The sequence below is a fragment of the Harpegnathos saltator genome, unplaced genomic scaffold (genome assembly GCF_003227715.2).
Source record: "Harpegnathos saltator strain DR-91 unplaced genomic scaffold, Hsal_v8.6 scaffold343, whole genome shotgun sequence".
NCBI classification, from domain to species: domain Eukaryota; kingdom Metazoa; phylum Arthropoda; class Insecta; order Hymenoptera; family Formicidae; genus Harpegnathos; species Harpegnathos saltator.
Window position 1 is genome coordinate 638,291 of NW_020230143.1, and position 25,585 is coordinate 663,875.

Consider the following 25,585-nt stretch of genomic DNA (forward strand, 5'->3'; position numbering starts at 1 on the left):
AAATTTGAAATCTATCAAATATAATTTCGATCTTTTAGACAACTTCGAGTATATAATTTCAGTTTTCCCGGAATAGCGGGATGTTTATGCTCGTTAAAGCAAACGTCAAGCAATTAATGTTCTCACTGCAAGGGATTAGTACGCAAAAACAAAAAAATGTTTTAATTAAATTAACGCTCAGTTAATCTCGTTGATATAAGATAAAGGACATTTAAAAAACATTACACGATACGGAATTCCCTTTAACGGGGTGCTTCAACGTACATGCGAGCATCAAAAGATTAATTTTCCTGTCGCGATTGTTGCGAGAGGATGAGAGAGAGAGAGAGAGAGAGAGAGAGAGAGAGGAGAGAGAGAGAGAGAGAGAGAGAGAGAGAGAGAGAGAGAGAGAGAGAGAGAGAGAGAGAGAGAGAGAGAGAGAGAGAGAGAGAGAGAAGAGAGAGAGAGAGAGAGAGAGAGAGAGAGAGAGAGAGAGAGAGAGAGAGAGAGAGAGAGAGAGAGAGAGAGAGAGCGGCAGCGAACTGCCCTTCCCGGGGGATGATTCCGCCGTTCTGACTCACTGGCATTTCCTGGTCCAAAAACAAGGATAGGGAAAGAGAGAGGAGAGAGAGAGAGAGAGAGAGAGAGAGAGAGAGAGAGAGAGAGAGAGAGAGAGAGAGAGCGCATCTCTGTCGCGACATTGCGACGCACAGCGAGGCAATAGTATGTGACATCATCATTGGTATCCTCGCGGCCGCATCGATCTCTCGATAAATCATAGGACTTGCCAGTCACAGGCAGAGCTTGCGCTTCGTTATTCATCTCATTTGCGTAATAATGCGTAAGCAATACGTGACTCGCACCGCCGGCAATTTTTCGTGCGTTTGCACATATTTGACATTGACTAGCCGGTTGTTCTCCGAGGACACAGAAAATATAGTCGTTAAGAGAAATAACGGCGAGGTATGCATTCGGAAATAGAGCGGAGTCGTAGATAAAACCAATAGTAGAAAAGGAAGCTCTGATCCGCCGCGTTCGATCGTCGCGAGATAAATATCGATAGTTTTTGCATCGGCAGAAAAGTCGCGCGATGAAGTTCGCGGAAGAATTCGAAACTCGATACGTCGAAGAGTCGCTTGTTTGCTCTGTTTGAATCTCCGCGAGGAATCGCGTAAAACGCAGTAATTAGTTTACCGTGATGTAGTGAACGTTCCACGACAATAATTTGCATCCGCCCTGCGTAAACGCGGCAACCGAGATTAGCCGAGAGTAACGACCCCTGGGGTGCTGTTAACGATCCGCAAAAAAATTTACCCGTCTGCGATATATATTTCTTGTTTTGTTTTTTTATACTCGCGAGCATGGCGTCACTGAGTGTAAATCGAGCGCGTATCTCTTTCTCGTTCATTAGACAAGAGCGGCGGAAGCTCGGAAATGTCACATTGCAAAAATAAAAGTCATCGGAGGAGCTGCTATTTATCGAAAGCGCATTCGATGTCGTTCGTATCGAACGTCGACGAGGAGAGCAATTAAAAGACTATAACGGGGTAGAAGAAGGGGAAAGTCATCCCCCGGTATATCGATTTTCCCGCGGACAATCGGGCATGCTGAATGAATCGCAAAAATAAACGAGCGATCGTTCAGAAATTCCGGACCCGACCATTAAGCACTCTTCTTCGGGGAGAGAAACTCCTGCTTCGCGAGACAAAGGACCGACGGCGATCCGCTGCAGCGGATGATTTAATACGCTTAAGAGGTGTTCGAGAAAAATTGCGCGTTCCCTTCGAGTTCCAGGTGCCAACGAAGGCCAAGGGAATCCTCTAAAAATTTCAAGAAGCAAGAAAAATATTCGCGTCTTGAGGAAGCTGTCTGTATCGATCTCCAATCAATTCTGCGTGAATTATTTTTGACGAAGAGAATTAATGTCGAATTATTATCAACGAAGAAAAGGAATAATTAATCCCGTCTCCAATCAAATCGATTAGTTAATCACCAACGTTCCCGCGCGGAATTCGTCGAAATAATTAAACATAGCTCATCGTAGAAGTGCGCGACGGCCCCGCGCGATGACCTTAATGGGGAAGCGATTGCTCTTCAAGGACACCCGGAGTGGGAGAGGAAAGGAGCGAGGGAGCGCGCGCGGAGACTTCGCGTGCACCTCGTTATATACGATAATGTTGGTCAACGAACCCTCCTTGCGATAGCGGTGGATCAATTGAAATGCACCCCTCGTGCGCGCCGCTATCCCAGGCCGGCCATTGCTACTGCGATGCAAGGGGCGCTACATTTCCTTGCTCGAAACGTTTCTCTCGAATACGGAACTTCTTCGGGTTAAAGCACTCGCCGGAGTATGTATACTTTGAGATACGGACGCTCGATTCTAGGCGACGCAAACGCGATTTTACCTTTCGTTTTTATTTCGCTTCAATCGTCATGTTATGGAGCATTACAAAGGAGCAGCAGAGTAACATTATCCCGCGTGCATCCTTCGCATTTCCTCATGAATGTCGGTCGATTTTGTTAGAGGTTCCTTAGAAACTGCGAGATAAAATCTCGTTTTTGCTCAGAATGTAAAAAATTTTGCAAACTCTCTCTCTCTCTCTCCTCACTCTTTCTCTTTCTGTGTGTGTGCGTGTATGTATGTATGTATGTATGTTTAGAAATTTTAATTGCCAAATCAAACGCCCGAGGATTATGATAAAAATATCATCGAGGGAACACGTCGACGATAAACCTTTTTGTGGAACCAGAGAAAGAGGGAGTAATAAAGAATACTTTCCCGAAACATATACGAGGTGAAGTTGCCGGCCCGACTGATACTACGGCGATGGCGAGCTGCTCGTGCGACTTGACCAGCCGTAATACCAGATGGTAAACAACGTTACTAGCGCGACAATCTATGAGGATATTTCACACTCGCGGGGTGAGTTTTATCGTTAGTGAGCCCAGATAAAAATTTCACGGTGATCGCTGTAGCGAGGGTTCCTACAGTGTTCTCGTGGCAAGATAGGTGCGATAATGTACCTGTTATCGTTCGCGCTTTCATCGACGTCACAACAAATAAAACGTTACCGTCTCGTGCGCCGTGTATCGATTAATATAACGGGCTCTACAGCGCGCCGGGATCGCAAGGATGTCTAGGACGTTAATTTGGAGATACCGCGTTTAGCCGGGAGATCAATAAGAGGAAAGACTGTGAAAGAGCGTGCGGATTTCCAGAACGATGCGCTTTTAAGGAGCGTGAACGCACTGCAATTTTTTTTCCGCAGCGGATTGCAAGGGGAAGAACACAACACGAAATATACTTGTAATCCGCTTTTTGAAACACAACAAACGAGAGGCCATAATTAAAAACTTCATGAAATGGCTAAAACGCGCGCGCGGGGTATCTTAATGGGAATAATTTTCTTATAAATCAGGCTAAAATGTTGCGTTGCCGGAGAAAAGGAAACAGAAAAATAAGTTTCGCTAAAACGAGTATAATTAGTGACCTAATTATACTAATTAGTGACCAAGTAATCTCATCATGAAAATAAATTAATAAATTAGTCGTATACATTAATAAGCACAAAGTTGATGTTATTGTAAAGCTTGAACATTTTATTGTTATATCTTTTCTATAATTTATGAAAGAATTTATAATTAATTTTTTAATTACTTTCTACTCCACAAGCTTATTATAACTCTCTCCCCCCCCCCCCTCGATAATATGTGAATTTTAGATTTTAATGGATTTAAGAATGCACGTTGAAGACAGACATACATACGTATACGTACTTCAGATAATCATCCATCGAGAGATACGGGTGCAATTTTCACAAATTCAAACACTGTCACTAATTGGGACATTCGCCTGGCGTCGTGTTTTTGCGGAGAAAAGAAAAAAGCGATTTTTTACGAGATTGGTATCGCGCTGCTGTTATCACGAGCCACGTGGCAAGAATCGTATGGAAACACGCGGATTACACGAGACGAAGGCTCTAATCTCTCGGCTATTTCGACTCTGACGGGGGGAGGGGGGGGGGAGCCGGCGCTATGCATACACGGGGGAACCAATCAGCTATCCCACCTGGTCATTATATTATTTTCCCCTGCGGGAGACACACGCTTGCCTTTTATGTACGAGGTGTGCCTCGCGAGTCGCGGCGTTCCGCTATACCACGTCTGTACTACGATCGGCAAAAGAAGAAGAAGAAGAAGAAGAAGAAAAGGAAGAAATCGATTCAGCGAGAATAATGTGGTTCTGAGCGCCGCAAGCGCGATTCCGCAATCGAGAAATCCCCGTCGATAGCCCGACGTTCGACCGCCAAGGACCGTCCGATTCGCAGAAAGTGCGTGACTTCTGGCACACCCTACGTATTTACAGCACACCCGATGAGATATTATATTTGCTACGCTGCGCGCTCTGTGCGCGTATCTTCCGTGGTTCGTTATGCTCATTCATCGGATTAAATCGCCGCGAGATGTTACGCGAAATAATATTTATGCGCGGTAATTATTGTCGAGGACAACGCTCGTACGGATTCTGTGTATGCATTAGCGGAAATTACGGGCTTTTTCTACGTCGAGAAATTTACCGGAATTACGCCGACTGATCCGCCTAATGAAAACCACTGTTTCTCTCTTTCTCTCTCTCTCCCTCTCACACACATACACACACACACACACACACACGTACTCTCTCAATCTCTTTCTCCAATTCGCTTCGAAAACAAAACGCGTCGACACAAATCGTACTGGATTTTCCATATCCGCCGCTTTCGTCGTCGATTCGTCAGCGTTGACGGGAAAATGTATATCGCGCGAGGCGAATGCATCACTCAAAGGCAAGCAACGGCGACTTTGTTGCGTAAACCGTAAATCACCGCGTCGGACAGCGATTTTAATCGCGCCGATCGATTCAACTTTTTCGCAAACTCTGCGAACAGGCGAGCGAGCCGACGCGCAATCTTCGCTAAAACACGCGCGTCTCAGAGAGGAAGCGTTGCACAGTGACGTCGCCTGAGGAGTAAGAAAACGGGAAGCTGACGTCTCGAATTTATCACATTCGTGAAAAACTTTCGTAAAAATAATCCCATCGTCGGAAAAATTCCATATCTTTCACGCATCTTCTTACTTTTCACCGTTTCAAATTTTTTTCAACATCATGCGGCTTCAAAATAATGTTTTAGAGCACAGCTCAATATTCCGGGCTCTGGAGAGCGTGACGGACGACACTGGTCGGGAAGAAGCATTTAGTTAAGTGTATTCGTCGCCCGGGAGAAAAGAGAGAGAGAGAGAGAGAGAATCGCTAAATCATAAGTGACGGGACGCCTCTCTTCCGTCGCGAATGAAACGGCCGCGAGGCTGGAAAAACGCGTCGGCGACTTTAAGCGCGTCGCGTTCTAAATCAAACGCGCGTCGCACGCCTAAGCTCGTCCTCCGTCCAAGGAAAATAAGGGAGGAGGCGCGCACACACGCCGACATTCCCCCAACTACAGGCTCGACAACGGCCCCGGCTTCTTCGATTTCACGAGTCTTCTCTGTGAGAACGAGGCGGAGGCAACACGGGTCGCGCTAATCGATGCGCTAATTGAATTAGGAGAAACTTTCGGCGAGACGAATAATGCAAACCTGTCGCAGGTGACAAAGCGCGATCGATGCGAAACCGAGCCGCCGGCCCGCCGCGCCGGTGCTGGCTGCACCGTAAAGGGGGAGAAATATGAGAAATAAATAAAAGGAACGAGAACGTGAGGGATGGATCGAACGCAACGGATTCGGCGGCCGAGCGGTGAGAATCCGACGGCAAATCGATGAAATAATTTATCTCGATAATGACGAGAGAGAGAGAGAGAGAGAGAGAGAGAGAGAGAGAGAGAGGAGGGGGAAGGGGGCAGCTTTCGCGAAACGGGGTACTCAAATATTCCGTGCATTTTCTCGACATGGAGATATATTCTCGCTATAAATTTCTCGCGTCGTCATTTGCATCGCATTGTATGTATGAAGAATCGTCGACGATTGATCTGTGCGCCATTTTCTTTCGCGTTTGATCGAAATTACAGAAGAAAAACGAAAAAACCAGCGGTTTCTATCGGCGATCTTCTTCTTCGAGCATCTCCTTCGCGGGTGAGAATCGCGGGGCGAGAGTCAAACTCGAACGCAGCACCACCGGGGGGGAGGGGAGGGGGAGGGGGGGAGGGGGGCGCTTCGTAAGATCGCACGAAGAGTCATTACCAGCGCGCGCCGAGACGGCGGTAATAATCGGAACGAATAGTCTCGCGTTCGTCCAAACGACGTGCAAAGGAGGAGTCGCGCCTATTCCCGGAGGGGCCGTAGGGGATTCCCTCGGCGCTGCAGGTCTCTGCCCGTGGCACCCCACGTCGACCCTCGTGTCGTTTCAGCCGCCCCCGCCAGCCGATTCCTCGAGGGCCGTGCGCACGCGTGGAAAATTGTCTGATAACGCGCGGGCGTCTCGACGTCAGTTAGTATCGGCCGCAACGCCGTAACGTCGTGACGTTGGAGTATAGCGCTTCCTCTCCACGTACCCACCACGTCTTCGTCGCAGAGAAACATCGTCGGGCGGCGCGATCGCGGAAGATGAGACTGCGGTCCGACAACGCGTCCAAGAATCGTCAGCGATCGCCGCTGCTGTTGCTGCTCCATGTCGCTCCGGTTGTCGTGCGATCACGACCGGAAGAGTAGCGGATCTCGCGAGGTACGACCTCGCGTCCCCTCCCCTCCGCAGGGAGCTCGCGCGGGTTAGCCGCGGGATAAATCGGCGTCTCTCATCGTCGTCGAAGCCGGTTTTTGTATCTCGCTGCGGCGAGCGCGGCGCAGAAAACGCACGCCGCGGTACGTTCGTCAGTCATTCCGCGGCATTTTACGATCCCACAATTTTTTACGAGCGCCGCGTAAAAGGAGAGACCGCGGGGAAAGCACGCGAGAGTATGTTGATTTAAAAATGCCACGAGCCACCCTTCAGTGAAAAGAAAAAGGAGAGACTAGAAGAAGCGAAAACGGCCGACGGTGCGTCTCGTCGCGCGGAGGCGCAATCATCAGCAACTCGCATCGACTCCGCACGGTGAGACAACGAGGTATCGTCGTCGTCGTCTCACTTTCGACCGACGGTACACGTAATAAACGCGGAAAATATACGCGAGCATACGTTTACCGGCGCGTTCTTGATGACGATGAGAGAATATGACTGTCACTGTTATCTCGCAAAATATTGACATTCCCCGGCGGGCCGTACGCGCTTCTGCGTCGAAACGCCGCGGCGTGTTGCAGGAGTCGAGAGGAGAGCCTCCATTCAGCCTTCTCTCGAAAATCAATTGCCTTTTTTCCTTCCTCGTCGAATCCCCGCGGCACGCGCCGCGTTTTATCTCGCCGTGTCGATCGATGCGGTCACGCGTCGACTGAAACTCCGACGTCTTTTTTCATCCGACAGAAGGACGCGTGTGAAAGACGCGACGCGACGCGGCGCGGCGCGGCGGCGGTGCACTTTCGCGGCAGCGCAGTGAAAACCTCCCCCGCACAGCGAGGCCGTGTGCGATCTGCGAGGCTGCAGTGACTACGATGTCGCAGTGATCTACCCGACCGATTGATCGACCAACGCACGTCATCATGCGGACCGCCGGACTGCCGTTGGCGACTTTCCTGCTATCCTGGCTGATCGCGATAAGGACACTGGCCTTGGGTATGTGTAACGAGATCTTGAGAAGCAATTTTAATCGCGATAGATCGTATCTCTCTACCCGACAGCCACTCTGTAGCTGTCTCATACCGACGACGCAATTTCGCAGCATCCCGCGGCAATATATCGCAATTCCAGGCGATGTTGATAATTTTTCTGACAGCGGTAAGCAATATCGCGAGAGCGCGTCGCCACCTCCTCGCCGAATAGCTTAAGCCGCGCCACAGATCCATGATTAATGAATTAACCCGGCGGCGGCGGCGGCGGCGGCGCTATTGTATGCAAAATCACCGCGCGCTTCAACGTCCATTTGCGAAGCCACATGCGAAAACAACGCAATATTTGTTGTTGACGTCGGATTAAGCAGCTGACGCTTAATCGAAAATAATGACTTACGCGGCCGCGCCATTGCCGAATCGCACCAGGCGCAAGGCAGCCCCCCTGTCGATTGCGGGGCCCCGCGCGATCAATTTCTCACGCGAGCTCTGTCCCGAGATCGATCGATATCCCGGATCAAGCTGACGCAACAACATCGCGCGCGGCCGCGTAAGAAATTCATTCCGCCTCGCGTACACGCGAACGCGACGGTCTGTCCGGCGTCCCGGCGACAATTCACCCGCGTTTTATGCGTGTCGCGTATTGCCCGACATCCTGCTCTCTCTCTCTCTCTCTCTCTCTCTCTCTCTCTCTCTCTCCAAAAGGTCTCGCGACTCGACGGCCGGCAATCCGAGTCCGGGGACTCGGCACCGCTGCTCGTTACGGCGGAGATGTCCCTCGAATAATCTCGAGCCCGCGCGCGACCCGAGGTCATCCTATTAAAACGTTCCCTAATTACCGGAGAGCGGGAATTGAGAGGGTGACTATGGGATTAACCTTTGCACCGCGCGCGTAATTCTCCGTGTGGCAGATGTGCCGCGTTTTCCTAATACATCGATGTCTGCGCTTCCACCGCCACCACCACCACCAGCAGCGCCTTCGTCGCGCACTCATCCAATTATCCGCGGCTCGTGCCGCTGGTAAATGTCGGCGGGGGCGGCGGAGCCTACGTCCAGGCGAATCTACCTCGCGATCCTTCTTACGATCGTGACGTCACGAGAACGTAAAGTAATCTAACGTAGCACCGCGCGATCGTACTCTCTCAAAGTCAAAGAATCTTCGTCAAAGAATATAGCACTGAATTTTTCACTGGCATACTTAGCACTGATAATCAGTGTATAATCGCTGATCGACAGTGAGAGTTTCACTGATTCGTTTTGAGAGAGTAACTCTGTAGTTATAACATTGCTAATTACAGCCTTGTCTAATTCCGTAAGGTCGCAGCGCGACGAGATTACAATGTTACACTCGCGTAAGTTACAACATTAGAGACGCGTGTATGTGTGTTAACGTCGGGTGTACATACAATTGCAGCGTGTGCATCAAACTGCAAAATTACGGTGACTTTGTCGGCGACGCGCCAACAAGGGCTTACATCAAAGTTGCAACAGCTTAACAGGTCGGCGTTAAATTGGCCCGTCCGTCCGTCCTCCCCTCCTTCCCCGCACCTTCGTTACTTCTTCGCATCGAGAACACTCGCTCTGTGTAACTGGCTTTAATCTGATTCTTACACCCGTCCGTTTACGGGATATAATTTGACGCGCGCGCGTCGGACGAAATAACGCGCGAGTTTCGCCAACAGGGCGGCTGCCGTTACCGCGGAGGGCGCCGTGCGAACGTCAGGAATTGCGGAACCGGGACCCGCTCGACTTCTCACGCACGCTTGCCGGTGCCGCTATCGATCTCGCGCGAACAACCGCACACGAGCGCGGAAGAGGGTCTCGGGCAAGGGTGCATTGATAGGGGCTACGATAACGCATTCGCGAAACGCGGCTCCAGGTGCAAGTGCGCCGGGGTCATTTCGCCCTTCGACCGAAAGCCGCGGGGACTCTATGCGCACCGGTATCTAAGACCTACGAAGTCGCACGAGGTTTCGAAAAATCAGCGGCCGAAAAGCCGACGAGAGAAAGTCGCCTTCGATCGATCTGACTGAACCCGATAAATTAAGCTGGGATTGAATTAATCGCGGTCGGATAATGAATTTGTTCCATACGCGTTGGCGTGCAAGACTTAAAGAACCGTCTGGAGAAGTCGACGGGGAGAAAATCGTGAGATCGAATTTGGTCGATCTTGCTAAATCTAATAATTTCGCATCCTGAATTCTAATTGTAATTCTAATTCTAACGAACTTACAATTAGTCCCCGTACGCATTTATAATATGCCAGACACCTACGAAACCGTCCACCTAAATAAAATTAAATAAAATAAAGTTAAATAAATTAATTTAAATAAAGTTAAATAAATAAAGTTAAATAAGATAAAAGAAAATAAATATATCTCGCGAAGTCGACGAGAGAAAACCAAGGGACGGATTTTTTGATCGATTCGATCGTGGGTGAATCGAATAAATTAGAAAGGAGATTAAATTAATCGCGCTCTAGTAATGAACCAAATCTGTACGCATTAACATTCAAGACTTGCAAAATCGTTTGCAGTGTAAAACACCGAAAGACCAACGGCAGAGAAACCAAGGCAAGGTCGAACGTCGAAAGTCGATCGTAGGTGAATTTAATGAATGAAAAAAAGGAGCGCTAAATCAATCGCGTTCTGTCAATCAGTTTAGCTTGCGATTTCCGCTGGCTTTTCTGCATAAGCAAGAATAACACACTCAGCGTGAAACGACGAGTCCAATTCCGACCTCTCCTCCGGCGACTTCTCGAGCGACACGAGAGTGACATTGACGAGCCGACGTAACTTCTTCGAATCACTAGACGACCACGCGAAGGTTGCCACCGGTGACATTCGCGCTTGACCATGCAACGGTCGCGACGTCGCGTGCCAAGCGGACCGACATTCTCACGTGGCACCGATGAACCGTACACCGCGAGAGAATCGATACCGCCCTTCCGCGTACAAGTGTATTTTCCGCCGGTGATTACAGCTGATACGCTGTCAGGCGTGCGACAAGATCCGAGCCGCGTGGAGTGTTCTCGGTAAACTGCTCGCGCGGTACATCGCGATTAGCTCGCCGAAGGACGGGCTGTTTTCCAAAGGTCGTCCCGGAGCAACTCTATCCGGATAAATGGTAACGTCGCGGCAGCCGCGAAGGGGTGAGTTTCTTTCTCCGTTATGATGATAGCAGCACGTTCATCAAAAGCCGTACGGCCTTGGTACCAACCGACCCATGGTCGCCGTCTACGAGACGGCGTCTCTGACGTCATAGTTTAAGGGTCGAAGCGAGTTCGACGCGTCTCGAGTACATCCGCGCGCGCGCACGATGAGAGGAGAAATCGTCGCGATTGCACGCGACGCAGGATGAGAGGGTGCATTTTTGCGTCGTCAAAGCGCCTCCTCAATTCCGAAGATAACGAGACGCACACGGGGACGCTGTGTTATCGCAGCATCGCGTCGGCGACATCGGGCGAGAGCGAGCTCCTCGTTTGGTATCGGGGCGGTCCGGCCGGACGCGACTTTTTGCTCCTTTTCTTGCGTCGCGGCGGCCCCGACGCATTAATGCAGGGGGAGGATACGACGAGGGCGCGTTGCCGCGGGGGTCGCTTTCCACCCCCGACGCCACGCGGCGCCCGCGGAGCGCTCCTACTCTGCGCACCGGTTTATCGCTCGCGTCACGCTACCGCGTCCGCCCGCCCGCCGGCTGGCTAGCGAGAGAAATTCGGCATCGATTTCGCCGAAGGAAGCGTAGCGCGGCTCTCGACACCGAGGATACGCGATTCAACGTTAGCCCCGCGTGACCTCGGCCACTCTTACGTCCGCGTCGAGGTCGCCGCGGAAACACGCGACTCGCGTCTTCCCCGCGATCTTATCGTTATCGAGTGGAGCTGTCGTCCCGGGGAGGAACGGATAAATCTCGAATGACGCAGTCGTTCGCGACTTCGACGCGCTTGAACGCGGGAATCAACGGGACGCGGCTTCATACTGATCTATTAATCTTTCGACTCCCGTGCTTACTTCCGAGATATAGGTTGTCAAGGGCTGGGCGAGCGAGTTGCCCCGGAACATTCTTCGCGTAATCGCACGCAAGTGACGTTGAAAATTGCGTCAAAACAATGAGTAAAATTGCATATGCGTAGTACGCGTTTATCAGGTTAATCTTGAAAGCATATAATACAAGAATTAATTGGGAGGATCCAGAAAAAAATTAGAAGGCAAGATTATGCCAGAAAATAATTTATAAAGGGGGCAAATGGCACACCCCGCTTGGGGATCGAAGGGTAAACATTTTACGACTCGTCTGTTGTACAACGCAAATTTCAGCGTTGCAGTCCGCATTGCATCGTAGCAATGCCGCGATGTGAGAAGCGAGATTATAGTTGACCGCGATTGTCACGTACACATCTACGGTCGAATTTAACAAGTTTCTTTGTAGCGCGGACCGCGGAGTGTTAATTAACAACCGACTGTCATGAGATAAACAATTAACTAATTAATTATTTATTTATTTACCTGCGAGATTTTAATTACGAGATTGGCGGGTCGCACTGTGCCGTGCGCGCGAGCGTGTAATTTAGTGAGCACGCGATGAAAACACACCGGACGACAGGAAGTTAAATGCGCGTGGGCTAATGACTCGCCGCGTCGGGGCGGGAAAGTTGCGTTGCGGAAGGGGCGTTGCGGGAGGGAGGCGAGGCGGAGACGCGCATTTTTTAGCGTCAGGCGCACAAGGTAGCACACAGAGAATCGTGCATATCGCGAGCCACCCCGCCGCAATCGGAAAAGCATCAGGGTGAGAAATGAGAGATTCATACACATCCGAGATATAAACGATCGCGTCGTCGTGCGAGGGAAAATATTAGCATCCTGCGCGCACGTCATTCCATCACACAGAATAGGAAGGCCGTAATTTCGCGAAGCCTTTTATTCTATGGCCGGCCTTCGCTTCCGCGAATTCTTAAATATCGCGACACGCGATACAGCCGCGGCGAAACTAGGACGTCGGATCCGGCACAATAGCGTCCACTGTCGACGGGATCCTGAAAGGGTTCCTTATATGATGCTATATCGATGAAGCCTGCTGCGCGCAAGATCGATAAGCACAAATCGTCGCGGGACCTTTCAACGTGTGACCGCCGTCGTCGTCGCCGCCGCCGCCGCCGCCGCGACGTTTATCACACGGCGCTACCACCAATAACGCTTCGCTATTTGCGCAAGAGAACGCCGAGGTTACATACGCAGTTGCCCGATGACGGCCTGCCGCGAGATCGCCGAGCTGCCCCGGGGATCGATAATCGAAACGTAGCGTTCGGCCGATGACAAAGCGTCGCGAATGAATGTTAATCCGACTCGACGCCCACGCGGCTCGCTGTTTGTGCGAGTAATTAATGAACGTTATAAACAACGGCGAGCGAGTTCAGAATGCAAAGTGGCCGAGCGGGGCGCGCGGCAAAAGTGTGAATCGGAGACGTCATTCGACGTCACTCGATAAGAAAGAAAGAAAAAAATAAGAGAGGGAGACAAATTTAGCAGTCTCCCCGACGGAATTGCGCGACGATTCCGCGAGACATAGAAACGTCGAGAGCGCGGAGATTAGACTCAGGAGTGGCGATAATTCGACGGAACGCTCGCGAAACGATTCGACGATGGCCTCTCGCGCGAACGCGCGCTTTTAGCACTCGCGAATACGACGACAAGCGCGACGGACTCCTTGCGTTCCCGAGACACCGATGGGTGATCAGACGGCTTTTATGGGGATGATAAAAATTTTGACCCTCGCGCTCGCGCTACGCGAGAAGCACCGACACTCCTCAGCGTTAGCGCCGAGTCATCGTGCACTATGAATAGTAATGAGGAAACGAGACGAGAGACTCTCTCTACCCTCCTCTCTCTCTCTCTCTCTCTCTCTCTCTCTCTCTCGCTTGTTAACGACGCGCGCCGTAGCAAGCCGCGATGCGAAACGCCCGACGTTTCGGTGGTCGGTCTCTCTGCCGGCCGAGTTATAGGACTGCAGCTCGTCGGCAATACGTTTCGCCGTAAAATTACGGTTGCCAGGTAGCAGGGCACAAAAGAAGGAGCGCCTCGGTTACAGGCGGGCGGGTTAACTTCCTCGTGTGGCAGCGCGGGGTTCTCTAGAAAAATTTATCACGACTACTCCGCCGCGTGACCGGACTCGTGCGGTGTGCCGGTGGCACAAGTTAATTTATATAATCTTGTGCATAAATAAGTCGACCAACGAAGACGAGAAATTAAGGGCTGCCTCTTTTTCTCTCTCTCTCTCTCTCTCTCTCTCTCTCTTTCTCTCTCCCCCGCTCGCTTGTATCGTTTTACGGGAGCCTTATTTCGCTGCAGAGTTAGTTATTGATTTTTTTTTATAAACACGAAGCGAGCTTGCAAGAATTAAAGAGCGAATTTCCCTTTTGCTTTCTTCTCCCTCTCTCTCTCTCTTTCTTTCATCCTTTCTTTCTCTAATCCTCTCGCTCTCTTTCGCCTGCAGTGTCGGAATTTTGAATTGTTAATCCTGTCGCTCAACTACGCCGGCAACTAAACCGCGAATAAACGCGACTACAGTGCGGGCGGCGAAATCAAACATCGCGTGTCGCTGCGCCAAAATCGTTAATCAAGAAGACGGGTCTTGAAAGCAACCCTCACCCTCGTTGCAATGTAATGCAAAGGGCGCGCATGCATTATGCGCGCATACGGGTCGATTTTTAGCGGTCACCGACGCGCGGTCGTTTGGTCGCGTATAAGTAGGAATTACAACAATCAACTCGACTCGCATTAATGAAATCCCGCAGGTGACTCGATAGAATCGGCAAGCTTACCGCGCGAAAGGTACAAGGTAACGGCCAACGGCAGCGGTATGTTTTTCAGAGAAAAGCCACGCGATATTCTCCTGAGGACGATCGCGGTCGATTATCGCGCGACGCCAATCCTCCTTCCCTCCATGGCTTAGATTCCGCGATTAAATTTCAAATTATTTAAGCATCGCGATGAACGGGGAGAAGCGCAAAGTGATCAATTTAAAATCAATTAAGGTCAATCGTGGCCAGGATTCGCCTATATCGGTGCGCTTGAGCTCCCGAACGAGGAGCGCGCACAAAACAGTTCCTGCAAGTACGAAATTCTCCCGAAATTGCTCGCTCACCTCGCCGTTTCTCGACCGTTCTCGAGTGCTCTCTATGAATCATTGGCTGGACGACTGTTCTCTCCCGAAGAATTAAATAGCCGTAACACCGTAAGGACTCCTCGAGGCAAGCACATCGGAGTCTCGAGAATAGCCGCCGCGCCGCGTTCTCTAAATTGCGCCTCTTTGCCCGGCGGCGGGAAAATGCAGTCTGCTTCAGCCACGTTCAGCAGCGTTTCGCTCGTGCGAACAAATCGCGCCAGCGATTCTCTCGCGCGGCGCAATCGCGCTTTGTTGTCGACGGACGCGATTATTTCCGCGCCCGTTTCCGCGTTGTGCGTCTCGCGTCGGGCGCGAAGCAACGAGCGTGCGCGCGCGCGCACGCACCAAGTGACATGAAAATTAGATAATGCGTGATAATTTAATTAAGCGTCGAGTGAAAACGACAATGCCGAGAGAGGTGACGTGCGTGAGAGGACATTTAATTCAGTTAATAATCCCGTGCGCCACGGAGACACCCGACAAATGATACTTTCGAGCTCGAAAGTAGGCTAGATCGTGTCCACATCACGAACATGTCGCACCGCGACGGTTTTTCACAGTCTCCTTTGAGACATATCCCCTCTCCCTCCTGCCGGTTTCGTCGGTGTTCTGAGGATTTCGAACGACGATACGTTCGTTCCCCGCGGCGGAGGAAAGACCGACAGTGATTCAATCGAGCGGATGTAACGAGATCGAGTTTTTCATATCAGAATAAAATTCGAGAATTCGCCGCATCGAGACGAAAGAGACGAGCGCGGGGAAAACGCGAGGAAAACGCGACGCGAAACGAGAGCGAGATACCGTCAAAAGAATCGCTATTTCATTCCTGCTGCGTGTACACTGTAAACCATTCGCAGTAAACTATTTCACATTTTGCGAATTTAATGACGCGATGAGACGCGAGGAGGGAGGAGCCGACGATGCGGTTGACGGTAAAGCAAATAATTATTTTCCGTCCGCTATTCCACCCGTCGCGTATCGTGTATATCGACCGCGGTACATTCTACATTCGCCGCGCGGTGCACACGTGCGAAAACGTAGCTCTCCTTTCCCTTGCCCCCTCTCTTCCACACGTTTCTAACGTTCACAATGTACAGCAGAAAATAAAGCACAGACCGTTGTTCGAACGAAAGACCCTGACATTAACCTAGCCCGGGTCGTCCTTCGCTTTTCCGCGTACTCCTAATCTTTCTCATCGAGTTCTCATCGAGAGCGAGCGAGTTCTAGCCCCGCGCCGTCAGGATATTATTATAATTTAATAGCGCTACTCAGAATCGCGCGCGCGCGCGAGTAACGACAGCCCGTCGCGGTTGCATAACGGTTGACCGGCACACAAGCAAGCGAGTAAAGCGGCCGTGTAAAGAAGCGCAACGGAGTGCAACATGTTCCGGGGGAGGACCGCAGCGACGGCCGGCCTTCCCGTGACATTTTACGAAACGCGAAACTGTGCCGCCCACGCGATCGGAGACGCGGTACGATCGCGCAGCAACGCGCGTCCATTAAGCGTAATCGCGAGCGCTTATCTCGCTCTCGTGCCGCCGCTCCGACGTGTACACGCGCGTTATGGAATTAAAGTACTCGTCGACACCGCGCGCGAGAACATCGATTTCCCTACGATCTGCCCACCGCCTGTCAGCCGATCTGGCCGTCTCTTGTGCCCCGAGAACCTCGCTCATCCCTCGCGCATCCCTCCAAAGAATATTAATGTGCGCCGCGCGGCAGCGGCGCGGTGCAAAGACGAGGCGCTCTAATTTAATACAGCTCCCGCACAGTAACGAAGGCGGACGGAATACGACGCACGTTTCCCGGTGCTATATCGGCGACGATATATCCGCGTGTCATCGGCGAGAAGCGCGACCGCGACGTACATTTTGTATAATTCGCGGCTATGCAGCTACAAACGCGGGATCTTGCACCACCGATCTTAATTACCGAGCGAACGTCTGACTTTATCGTTGCGTTATTCAACGCGACGGCGCGCGCGATTGTGTGTAAATAGGGGTGGGAATATGGGGCGAAACGCGACTCGCGTTCCGATGGACTCGACGATCGTTATAGAAATGTTAACCTGTTTGCGGTGTTGACACATAATTTGAAAAATTACTCCCGCATCATCGAGCAGCATTTTTTTCTACGATAATGATAAAATGAATGAGAAACACGCGCACGGGGAAAAACTCTGGTTGAATTTGCATGACAAAATGAACGAACCAAACGTGTTTTCGTTGGCAGACACGTTGGAATTCACGAAGGATTCTACGAAGGAACAGTTCGTAGAATCGAATTTAGTTCATAAGAGCCAGGAATGCTGTTTTCCTCAAGCAAAGGGCGTTTCCTTCGTTCATCCCTCACGTTCATTCAACTAGACTCCCTTCTCCGTGCGTGATCCTTGCGATTCGGTCCGTCTTCGGCAAGAAATTGCGATTATTCGCGACAGTTCCGTGACAATAGCCAAGTAGAAACGGAGAAGCATCTCGCTTCTCATGCAAATCGGCTAAGAAACGCGGTGGGAATATAAGCCGTTCGACGTGAATTTTATCCTCGAGATATGATTTTCATAAAGATCGATTATTACGACACGTTGTTGATTTAGAGATCGAGATCTGAAAACTCGTCCACAGCGTCGTCCTACTTACCCGAAAAGATTCCGATTACTCCACTCGACCGTAAGTATTCGGAGCATCTGAACTTCATGTATTATTTCCGCGATATAAGCCGACGAGTATAGAACAGCTCGGGTCCGTATCCATCGAGCGAATCGATAAGCTACTCTAAGCTCTGAAGCTACCGGGACGGTAAACGTAAAATTACACGGCGCTCTAAGCAGCACCGCCAACTCTCCGCTAACTCTCGCGGGGACACCTTTGATCTCCAGCGAAGCGCAATCGCGAATTAACGATTCCCCGCATTATCCTCGACCACACCGGCAATCATCGCATCGCCACTTTCCTCCTTCGTGTCGTGGCGTGTGAACGCCGAGCGGTCCGGCTCGTCGCCGTTACGGACACGTAAAGCTTTTTACCCTCCCTCCCCTCTTCTCTTTCTTTCTGCCGTTGGCGAGAGACGAAATTGCAAGCATTTTCACGATATTATTAGCGGCCGCGCGCGCGCACGCGAAAGCTTCTATCGTTCCGATGGAACGTTCTGCGGAAACCCGTCGCGGCTGGAAACACACCCGAGCGTGCACACAACGGCGGCGATTACGTGACTCCAAGTGAGCGCGCTGTTTGCGCTGCTCATAATGAACACGCGTATTATTAACGCGATGTAATGGGACCGCGATAATGTAATCGAGGGACTCGCCTCGACACGAACTTCCGCGGGCGCGATTCGCAGCGACGCGTTGTAATTTAATCCGACTGTGTGACGTCCCGCTCGCGGCTAAGGAGTCAAAGACACTTATGTAGGTAAAATATCGCCCTCGCGCGCGCCGGCGGGCCAGCACACACGCTTCGAGGGTGGTTCTTTCTTCTCGCCGCCACACCCCGTAACCCACATATCGAAAACGCACGTGGAACACACATACGCGGGATATGACGCGCTCGGCACCGCCGCCGTTGACGTTTGTTACTAATTAAGTCGGTAGGTTGCCGCGCGAACAAAAGCGCCCCGCTTTCGTGTAGCGAGCTGAAATTGTCCGACGAGGATTCGCATCGACAGAAGCGATTATCCGTAGCATTTTTTCATAGCATCGCGAACACCGTCGCCGCATACATACATATAATCAGGGATTTCTCTTTACTGGGATACCATCTAGCCCGGTTAATCAAACGCGCTTTCGCGGTAAGAAATGGACATGTTGAAAATTATCTGACGTAAACAACGAGCATGGGATCGCGCCTGCCGAGGTGTAAACATCGCCGAGGTCACATTGACGGGAGGAACGCGGTTGGTATTTTTGCTAGCCCGTAGCCGAAGCACGAGCATGAGAAAAAATATGTCGATGTATATCGAGAAGGAGACTGCCGTAGCAGATTCGTTAAATTTTTTTAAATTGACACATTGCGCATAAATATTACGCACAAAATATCAGGTTAATATTCGTATAAAATGTTGCAAAAGAAAGTCAGCTTCAGTACAATCAGTACGGCTTTTTATTCGTCAAATATATATCTAATCGATTATCATTTTCAAGATTCCGCGTATAATTTTTCGCAGAATAAATATTTCCGCAATGATCAGAGAGGAAGCAAACAGTGCTTCTCGCAATTCATATTTTTATTAAACTACATATGTTATTAAACTACATACGAACGCATATTATCGCGCACTATTTTTTATTATCTCTGGCCGAAAATCAATGCGATTTATATATGAGCATGCATTATAAAACATGACGCTTTCTGAGCGTTTGATTTGCACACTCACCATCGACTTTCGTTAACTCCTGTGAATCCTCTTCATCCGTCCAATGTCCAGTCTCCTCAGCACAATTTTTTGTCGCTTTTTCTCTTTTCTTTTCTCTTTTATTAATTTCGATGGGATTTAAGGAAAAAGAATGACGAGACAAAGAAACATATATGGTCGCGTTCAAGAGATGAGATTTTTATCCCAAAAAGAAGTAAACACGATATTGCAACGTTCCGAGAATGTATACGTGAGACGCGATTCGCGTAGAATCAATCGCGAATGAAAATTACGACGTTTAGACAAGAGAGAAAAAACGAAAATGTTTTGTTTCCCGAACGGTAATTCGAAAGAAACGCACGTCCTGTTTCGTAAGGACTAAGTTGTAATGTAAATAAACGCGCGTATCAAATTTATCGGTCATTTCAAATGAAATAGTATATAGCTTCTGACATGCGTGAAAAATGTAGAATGTACGCGTAGAAAATTGATAAACTTGACAGAGTATAAGATAAATAAAATTTATCAAGCCAAATAAGATAAATAATGGTGAATTTCACGCGCGATGACGCAATTCTGATCAAATTTTAACATTACACACTACTCGAAGCAGGAGTTATATTGATTGAATCGCAGCAAATAATTCCATATCTTGATTTCAATATAATAACAAACTAAAGCATTTATATCTGTATCTTCTAATGATTCAGAGTAAATATAAAAGAGAGAAATATATATTATATCTTAAGGATTCTGTTGTGTAATACAGTCATTGAAAGACACGATCTCCTGATTATTTCGAGCAACGTGTGAAAACAGTACAATTAAATCGCATTGATTTTCTCGAGATATTGCAAATATCCACCACCATAGAAATGTCTTTTTTTCTCCGACTCACCGATACACAGCAGACAGAGTCAGCCGCGTTCTGCTGCGGATCTGTAACAAAAAATATAGTTTCGTTAGTTAAATCGTTAGGTTAAAAGTTAGGTTTGGTTGAATTCAGTTCGCGGAAGCGCGCGCGCGCAGATACAAATGTTGATCCTTTGCCATCGTAATTCAACGGCTTTTATTGCAATCACTCAGTTTTCGATCGCAATGAATCAAGAAGAAATGTACAAACAATCAGTGAACCTCACCTTCAAGCCGACTCTGCTCGGCCCGAACCGGATCCTCCGGTGCGGCATCGGCGTCCGTCGAAACTGCCTCCCGGTAACCGCAGCTATCGCGTGGCCGCAAACTCCAGCAGATCTGTAACAAAAAGCGAGTTTCTTCATTATTCATTACAGCGACAAATGCGCCCCGCGTCAAGAGTACGAAGACTCAAAACTACAAATTAGCTTCTTCAACTTAACCAAGTTAACCAATAAAAGTTTACCTTCAAAGACTATGAAACACTGCTATTGCTTAAGATGCTCCGGATCGTCACGCACACATACACACACGCGCGAATATTACACGTTACATGCGCGCGTATATTGTGATCAAGCAAGAAAATTCGGAAATTATTACGCCGCGGCGGCGATCCACCGATCCGTCCGCCGCCGCGGCGTAAACAATAATGGAGGCGGTCGCGGCAGTTGCGTACTTATGACCATGTTGTTTTCAAAATCGCGCGACCTTGTCTCGCCGGGACGCGTCTCAGAGAGCCCGTAACGTTGTATAAAATTTACCTTCTTAAACAAAAAGGTAAAAAAAGGCGCCAGATACACGCGCAACACGTATTGTGTTATTTTTAGAAATTTCAAATTATTTTTCTCAAGTTATATATGTAACATAAAATTTTACAAGTAAAATTTATATAGCTATAACAAAACTCTACAATACTACTTTGCAAAAGAAACGATATAAACGGCAATGTTTACGCTTTTAGTACCGTGCATTGTACCGCATCTGAACGTGTATCTTTGGGCAATATAATTTATTATTTTCGTTATACAAGTAATAAGTTTGTACAACTTATATCTCTAACAAATTCTCCTATTGAATACTATAAATAAAACTGTACAAAGCTGTTCTACAAAAAAATGATATAACAAAACAGTAGCATCAACTGAAAAACGCAACTTCGTTTCACTTGAACTTGGCACGAGGCACTGCCCGTGCCTCTTGATACATTGTCTTTTTCCTTTCGCCGATTCGAACTACGCTGCGCGCTCTCAACAAACGCCTGTTGCACACTTTGCGTTTTTTCATACACGCGCGACGGAGGAGAATAGCTAATTTGCTTTAAGCCTGAATAATATGCGCACGTGGATTTTCGCGGTGTAAAAATTTCACGCGACCACGAATTAGCCGAAGGGCGAAAACGCACTGCAGCGTATAAAAAGCGCTGGATTCGTCGTTGCAGTCGCTAATAAAGTTTGTACAAATTTTGCATGAAAATTGAGTTGATTTGCTCATGAAAATTTGCCGAATATGGCAGTGCGGGATTTTACAACTGATTCTGTGTTAAACCATTAGGTGTCAAGTTTTCGATATCGAGCCGATAATAACGGCCAGTACGACTCAGGATTTTGTTCGAAACCGCAATAACGTATCAGAGACTGAATTCCTTGAAATCGCAAGCTTGTTATCCGGAAGAAAAGACCAAGTACGCACGAAACTTTGACTTTACGGATTCCCGACGCTTTATTTTCGTGTCGATTATCTAACAATATACCCTGACACATCTATGCGACGATACATCGCGTGTCATGATCGTACAGGTAAGGGCGTGTCATGACACAAGGGCAAACGTGACGATGATCCTGTGCAGCGCGAAATTTCGAAAAGAATGACGCTTGTCTCACGAGATATAGCCGCGCGAAGAGTTGAAAGTTCTTCAAAGCGGCACGCGGCTCTTTGCCAGTGAGCCAACGGAAACATGCCCGATACATTTGGTCTGTTCTTTTCAGCTGCACTACTGAACTAGTGCAATATTTCTTCTCGCTCTGACTTATTGCACCAGTTTAATATTGTAGCTAGAAAGAACAGGCCCGAGGTAACGTGTTTGCGCGCCGAACTTCACACCTCCGACGGTGCGCCCCACTCAAAGGAGCGACGTGCAACATTGTCATGGGCCGTAGTCCCCGTTAAACGGATTCGCCGCCTGTTCGTAGCTCCGCGTGGAAAAGTCGTAGACATGCGGCAAATTGCATCTTAAAGCTTAGACTATTTCGCTTCCGACGAGCGGCTGGTCGTTCTTCTATGTTATCTTAACACTATCAAAAAACACCGCTATTCTCCTTCTTTTTCATTTTTAGATCTAATTGAATTTAATTTTGACGTTTCTCTAGTCTCTAGTCTAAATTAATTAACTTATTCTTCCAGTAAAGATCGACTTTCTGTTGAACGGAGGACAAATACGCGACTGGAAAATGTTTTCGATTTTGATTTCAGAATATCCGAGCAGCATGAAATGAAAATATTGCAGAAAATATAATTTTCTATTTAGCGTAGAAAAAGAGTATATTATAATTTCATTTTTGTAAAGCGCTACCCAGTTTACGTTTTCGTTTGACCGTATGCATATACAGAGACCTATTACAGCGAAAAACCAGAAGAGTCTTCGTCTGTAAAGCTATTTACCTTATTCGGATAGATCGTCGCCATATAAATCACTCCTAAACATTATGAACCGCACTGCACGAATGGGCACCCAATTTTTTGCCGATAATGGCCCACAACTGTGCGATAAATTCTTGGCCAACGACTAATAGTTATAGATCGGTCAAGCGTTAATTCTGCCGCAGTATTCGGCTATCTTATACCGGTGACTGCTCGTATTCTAACGCTATTCCGAATTATTCAGTAAATACCTCGACATTTTTATTGTCCGATAAAGTTTATGAAATACGCGCTATTACATGTACGCTAATATATCAGGCGTGAGCTACGTCCACGGTAATATACATCTCGCCGCAAGATAAAGTTTTCTGATGGGGGCTCGGCCGGCAGACGTATCGCCGGGCAATAAATATTCCGTCGTAAAATTTCTCGATGCGGAAAATAATCAAGTCACGTTCCGTCCCGAGTCCCGGTCTAAATCTTCCGACCGGGAATTCGCAGTTAAGCGAAAGTTAAGCGTCAACGGAAGTACAAATATCGCGCACACTCGGCGCCGAGCGCGGATCGTATTTCGGCGGAGACACGGTAACCTTTGTTGTTTCGTAACATTTGACATTTCATCGGCCTCAGACGTTTTCGCCTCGAGCATTACTAGTCGCGGACTAGTGAAATATGCTGATAAATTTAGACGCAACGGTGACTAAGTCACGAGGCTGATCCAAGTTTTCCAGACGGTCGCTCGTTTATGTATCAGCCAAATGAACGATTAACTAATCGGAGAGGAAAATGCACGAATCCCAGAGAAAAGAACGTCTCATTATCCGCATGTGCTTAAGACAAGTTTACGATGAATCAACCTGTGCAATTAATTAATTGCGGATAAACTAACAATTTTTGACCAAGAGGTCATTAATAAAGACCCATGATTATAATTCATTCGAGATCGACCAGGCAAACGGGGAACGTGACGGGGAGCGAAATGTTCGTAATTACGTCAGACGTACGCTTGAAAAAGTCATAAAGCTCGGGTTGCATTCTATCCTGATCGTGCCACAGCCGATTCGTCTCCGCGCGGGCTCTATTTTCGAGGGCACCTTTCGAGGGCTAAACCCGGTTAAGCCTCGAATGTTCACGACTGTCGCGAGCGCCTCATAATAGACCATTAATTTCTTCGTTAGGCTTCTCTTCGACGTTCTCGCCGTTGCGCCCGTGCCGTCCTTACCGCGTGCTTTTCCCAGCGGAAATCATCCATTTTCGCGCTACGTGACACAGCGAGTCGTGTATCTCGGCCGACACCATACAGGGTGATTAAAAAAGACACGGCGACACTTCGGTATGACCCGTGTACACGCCGAACAAAGTTTCCCCCGATCTAGGTTACCGTTAAACTACGCGTAACGAATACGTGACGCCGCGCGCCAAGCGCGTGTAACACCCCGTAATAACTTTATAATACAATAAAATCGCCCTCTAAACAACAGTATCGGCGTGTCGAATAATAATAACAGACAGAATAACAGTAATAACCGTCTCATACGGAATAATTAATTAATTATGCGGAAACCGACCTATTAAATTGATAACGATAAACGAACAGCGGAGCCAATGAATACGATATTAGATCGAAATCATCACATGTCGCTCTAACGACGGGTATTAAATCGCGCAGCCGTGATAGCCAGCGCGATGAATAATTGGAATCGCGTCGAAATAACAGTCGCGAAATTGTGCTATTTTCAGCAGAAGAATTCAACGTCAAAATCGTCGTCAGAATGGACATGCAATAATCGTCTTAGAAGGATCGGGGAGCGAGGGACATATTCGAAGTGTTATAACTCGGTCCTGTCGCGTTGGAAAGACTTAGCGTGCTGGAAGAATCTGCGATAAGCCGCACTTGTATATATATATATATATATATATATATAGAGAGAGAGAGAGAGAGAGAGAGAGGGAGGAAGAGAAAGAGAGACAAAGACAGAAATGTCTGCAGCCGCGTATAAAGCAAACGATTGCTGCATCTTTCTAATATTTACGCAGCTATATGAGAGAGAGGAGGCATTCCGGCGTACGTCCGATCGAAAATCGACTCGCACCACTGCGCGCGGCGAAAGGGATATAAATCTCGACGCGCGGACGCAGAAGAGGAGCCGCGAGAATTAATCTCATTTGTAAACACGGATGCTCGTTCCCGCGAGAGTCGGCATGAATTATGAAAGTGCGGGGAAAAATCTTCGCACCTCTCGAGTACGCAGGATGCGCGTCCGCGGAAACGACGTAGGTGGTTTCGGTGGAATAAAAAAAGAGAGAAAGAATCGCGGAATAAAATACATATGCGCGCGCGCACGTTCGAGGCTAGTCGGGATTTTGACTGCGAAGAATATTCAATTTCGAAAATTGAAACTAAACCGCGACGACTCGACACGTAGTATAACGGGGACGTTGGCGCTTAAAGTTATCCGCTTGAATATTAAAACTCGCCGAACAAAGAATTTTTTTTCTGGTCCTTCTCTAAAATATTCCGCTAGCAAACGGGAGATGATTAAAAGAAGAATTCATTTTGAACACGGCGCTCGCGAGCGCTGACGCGGCAAGTTTGAGAAATATTGCGCACACCAAATCGCCGATATTTAATTAGCTAGCTGCCGTGCTATCAGCCGATATCGCCCTAAATATTAATTATCGACGCGTCGTTTGCACGGACAAGCCGCGATTTGTGACCCCGCGCGTGAGCGGGCGGCACCGAAGCGCGGCTCTGACGCGCTATGTAATAAAAATATACAGACGCTAAAACGCACGCAATAAAAGTTACAACTCCCACGACAAATATATAATAGAAATACATCGATGATATTGCAACGCACCATTCGACGAATCGCACAGA

At 48.6% G+C, this 25,585-nt stretch overlaps 1 protein-coding gene and 1 long non-coding RNA gene across 2 annotated transcripts in view; one reads left to right on the forward strand and one right to left on the reverse strand.

Moving 5' to 3' along the window:
- The first annotated feature begins 6,435 nt into the window (after positions 1–6,435).
- Positions 6,436–25,585, forward strand: part of Ret (protein kinase receptor Ret oncogene) — a 64,939-nt gene continuing 45,789 nt past the window's right edge. Inside the window, exons 1-2 of the mRNA XM_011137563.3 lie at positions 6,436–6,673; positions 7,406–7,654. Of these exons, the coding sequence (XP_011135865.2) occupies positions 7,582–7,654 (73 nt within the window). The 5' untranslated portion in view covers positions 6,436–6,673; positions 7,406–7,581. The remainder of the gene's footprint in view (positions 6,674–7,405; positions 7,655–25,585) is intronic.
- Positions 20,072–20,839, reverse strand: LOC112588917 (uncharacterized). Its single transcript, XR_003113122.1, has 3 exons — positions 20,534–20,839; positions 20,295–20,406; positions 20,072–20,094 (listed from the first exon to the last, which is right to left on the reverse strand). It is a non-coding gene; the product is annotated as an uncharacterized LOC112588917 (long non-coding RNA).